Raw genomic sequence first — 3,791 nt, 5'->3', positions numbered from 1 at the left:
TGACGTAGCACGCATGTTTCGTATGGCAGCCTATCAGACGACCGTTCAGGGCAGGCATTTCCGCCGTCACTAGTTACCACAGCCACAAAGTCATAAAACCCGCCTATTTCTACAATTTATCTTCTTAAAATATGATTTTAAACCTAACCTTAAATTAAGACCAAAGTGATATTTTGTTTTCACGATTTTGTGGCTGTGGAAACTAGTAGAAACCCCGCCACATGGCAGCCCGAACGATAACGCGATGTCGACATGTTATAAACCTACATAACATAGTATAACATGTGCATTTGACATTTCATGTTACCATCAAAAACAACCAGATGTACGTTTTCATGTACAGATATTCTCAATGTGTGTATTTTCGAGGTGAACTCTACCTGTAGCCACATTACATGTTAATGATCTAAAGCATACTGTAAATTACAAATCAATGTTGGAGCTCCCAGTCTAAGGCACCTCGTCTCAGTACTAGATGCGTCACTACAGACCCTGGTTCGATTCCAGGCTGTATCACAACCAGCCGTGATTGGGAGTCCCATAGGGCAGCGCACAATTGGCCCAGCGTCTTCCGGGTTAGGTTTTGGCTGGGTAGGCTGTCATTGTTAATAAGAATTTGTTCTTAACAGACTTGCCTAGTTAAATAAAAAATGATCAAACTGAGAATAATTTGAAGTACTAAAACTATTGTTTTAGGAAACAAGCATTCTTTACCTAAATCAATTCTGAGATTACATGTACATATTGGGATGTAGTGTCCTCTGGAGGATAAAAGTGGTACTTTATTGAGCACAAAAGGCATGTAAACTCAGCAGGGGCAACAAAATTGTAAATGTTTACAATGTATGATGTCTTATTCAGAAGTCACAGACATGGCTGCAGTTGTTCTGCTTTCTTTGGTCTGTTCCAGTGTTCCTGTATTGGGCTGCTGGACAAGTCTGGGCTGGTGGAACCAGCCTTATTGCTGCATTCACCATTCTATTTCAGTGAACAGAGCAATCAGGCTGGTTCCAACAGTCTAGCTGCACAACATACCACAGGGCACTTGGGGTGAGGAATCTCACAACCTCTACATTAGCTGTAGAATTTAGGAAATAAATTAGGAAAAAAGGATATGGTCACTTCAGTCATTCAAGAATAAACCACAAGAACACTTAATTTAATAAAGTCACAATATTTGTGAACAGAAGAATGTCTACTATACAGGATAATATATTCATAGAGATGAAGAATCAAATTGTGACAGCAGGAAAACTTTCAAACAAAACAGCAATCTTTTTTTCCCCAGGCCTAACAGCCCATTAAGTGAAATAAGCACTGTATTTTGGTCTCCACAAATAAAACAAGAACAATATGTCCATATTAATAAACATTGCATAGCAAGACACACACACTAACCTTCATATAAAAACCTTGATTCTACAAGCGATGAAGATGGGAAACAGAGACACTGCATAGGACCAAAAGAACCTCTGCCTGCTTTGACTAACCAACAGAGTGAACATGCTTTATATTTGACTGGACAAATGTATATCTATTTGAATCATATACACATCTGTTGATTATATTTATAGAGAAAATAAACTTGTGGGTATAAAAATGAAAGTTGTGAGCAGGCAGGCAAAGAGGTTTGTGCCATGCATGGGTGTAGTAGATGTGTCAATGAAGCATGTGCCAACTGATGGCAGTGCAATGAGAGTGTCTCAGTGTTTACTTAGTTTAATAAGGGGTTGTGATGAGGGGGTTTAACCAGCAAAACGGTAATTGACATGGATCTCTGGCTTGATGTCACACACCATCTTAAGCAGGTTGCCCAGCACCCCTTCCCGGTTCTGCTGGTAGCTGGTCTGGATGCTACCCATCTTGCCCACAGTCTCTTTGTCCACCTCTACAGCAGAGTTACCATGGGATCCAAGAGCCTAATGGAGAAATGAACACCGATTTAGGCCACCTTACAAGACAAACCACTTCAAACATACAGTAAGTATTAAATAAGTTATTATATGGCCAGTGTTAAGGTCTTATCAATTTAGCTACCAACTACAGTGCCTTATGATTAGGAAAACATGACTCATGTTTCCCATTTGCAAATTAAAATTGTCCCCCCAATGTCTCACCGCAGCCTCCTTGGTCTTAAAATCCTTCTCCCTCTGCATACGGTACTGCTCAATCTCGGCCTGGGCTTCCTCCTTGGCCTGCTTCAGCCGACGGTTCTTACCTGACCAAACAGAAGAAAAATCTGCACTTAAGCCTAGTAAGTGAAATAAACATTGATTAAATTCCCCGTTCAATCAAGTTTTCCTAACTACGCAGTTTGTCGTGTGCTTCCTGACAAAATAGGAAGTGAAATCGTATTGTTTCATAGGGAAATGAGACTTAGTGAAAGAATTGTGAGGAAAGAAGCCTACTGTCAAGGCATAGATTTTAAATCTAGGCCTAGTCTGGGGCTAAAAACCATGTTCAGTGGAGAATATCCATTGAAGTGTTTAGTCCAGAGGTAGGCCAAATCGGGGTCTGTGAAACCAACCGTTTGAGTAGACTGAAGGGTAAAGGATACATTTAGATATCAATTTTCCCTTTAAGACAGAGGGAACTTTTTTTTTTTTTAAACGAGCTCCGACAGGGAAACAAAATCGTTCTGAACGGTCACTTAACTCGGAATTCCAAGTAAGGAACTCGGGCCTCTTTCTAAAGCTCCGACTTTCCGACCTAAAGATTAATAACGAGTTCACGGTTGTCTTAAACGCCATTAAATCTATACAGGAAGTTTGTCCAAACCTAATAGTGCAGCGGGTCGTATCTGCTGGCTAGGTAGCTAACGTTAGTCATCTTGGATTGAAGGCCTTGCCATCTTCACACTTTGCAGTTAGGAATAAATATATCTGTTGGCTGTCAAATCTGGGGTTTATTACAGTAGCTGTTTATAATTAAAATGTTACTTATGCCTAACTAGTTACCTTCCAGAAGAAAATGTTAGCAAATAAAGCTAACGTTAGCTATCTTAGTTTATATACGCCGTTGAATGACAGCAGATTTTAACTTACGTTTGCGGGCTTCTGCTACTTTTTCTGCAGCTCTTTTTTCAGCTTGCAAAAGCTGCTGGATACCCTGGGACTGGCTTGCCATTGTTTAGTTCGGAGAGAGATAGACGGACAAGAATATGTGATTCCTCCAGCTGCTGGTGTATGTTTGCAGCGAAGGTTGGTGAATTTACTGCAGTCAGCTGACAGCGCGTCACAACTAGAAGGGGTAACACGTTCAGTCGCATGTAGTGCGAGAGGGTGAAACTGGGCCGACATTCGGCACAGTTTCTCATCGATGAAACAACTGATGTCAATACATTTTTATTTCCCCAAAACTAGAACGTCACGAACAGCGCCATACGTTTTATAGACTTGAAGCTTTGCCAAAGTTGCAAAAAAAATTGCGATATTTAAGACGGCATGGAAGGTTGAATTGAGTTTGTGCACACGCGCACTTCAGAGGAAGCGTCCCCTAACGGAAATATACTACACTGCATGTATGCTATGTATGCTGGTAAAGTTGTCTCTCGCAACTACAGTGCTGGTCATGTGTGTGTGTGTGTATATATATTGTAACGACCCTGGGTTTATAAGTGCGGAAATCGACTCTGCCGCTTGAGCATGCTTTTGCGGCACAGTCGATAGCACGCCGGACCTCGGGCTAGAAGGTCGAGGGTTCGAGACCTGCTCTCTGCTGTTTCATTACAATATACACTGCTCAAAAAAATAAAGGGAACACTTAAACAACACAATGTAACTCCAAGTCAA

General features: G+C 41.2%; 1 protein-coding gene across 1 annotated transcript; it reads right to left on the bottom strand.

Moving 5' to 3' along the window:
* Positions 1–1,130: 1,130 nt before the first annotated feature.
* On the bottom strand, positions 1,131–3,452 carry LOC129818310 (V-type proton ATPase subunit G 1-like). The gene is made up of 3 exons (XM_055874074.1): positions 3,045–3,452; positions 2,118–2,218; positions 1,131–1,919 (listed from the first exon to the last, which is right to left on the bottom strand). Exons 1-3 carry the CDS (start codon positions 3,124–3,126, stop codon positions 1,746–1,748), a joined length of 357 nt encoding a protein of 118 aa, XP_055730049.1. The 5' UTR covers positions 3,127–3,452; the 3' UTR covers positions 1,131–1,745.
* Between the last annotated feature and the right edge of the window lie 339 nt (positions 3,453–3,791).

Source organism: Salvelinus fontinalis, chromosome 21 (genome assembly GCF_029448725.1).
Source record: "Salvelinus fontinalis isolate EN_2023a chromosome 21, ASM2944872v1, whole genome shotgun sequence".
Lineage (NCBI taxonomy): Eukaryota > Metazoa > Chordata > Actinopteri > Salmoniformes > Salmonidae > Salvelinus > Salvelinus fontinalis.
Note: the sequence above shows the minus strand (reverse complement) of the source record. Positions and strands in the feature narration are given on the sequence as shown.

Bases quoted from the DNA above. Each gene is read 5' to 3' on its own strand.
- LOC129818310 (XM_055874074.1), bottom strand. From the start codon at position 3,126: ATGGCAAGCCAGTCCCAGGGTATCCAGCAGCTTTTGCAAGCTGAAAAA. The intron at 2,219-3,044 runs GTAAGTTAAAAT...CTGTTTGGTCAG, and splicing joins AGTAGCAGAAGCCCGCAAAC to GTAAGAACCGTCGGCTGAAG. The intron at 1,920-2,117 runs GTGAGACATTGG...TTTCTCCATTAG, and splicing joins TTAAGACCAAGGAGGCTGCG to GCTCTTGGATCCCATGGTAA.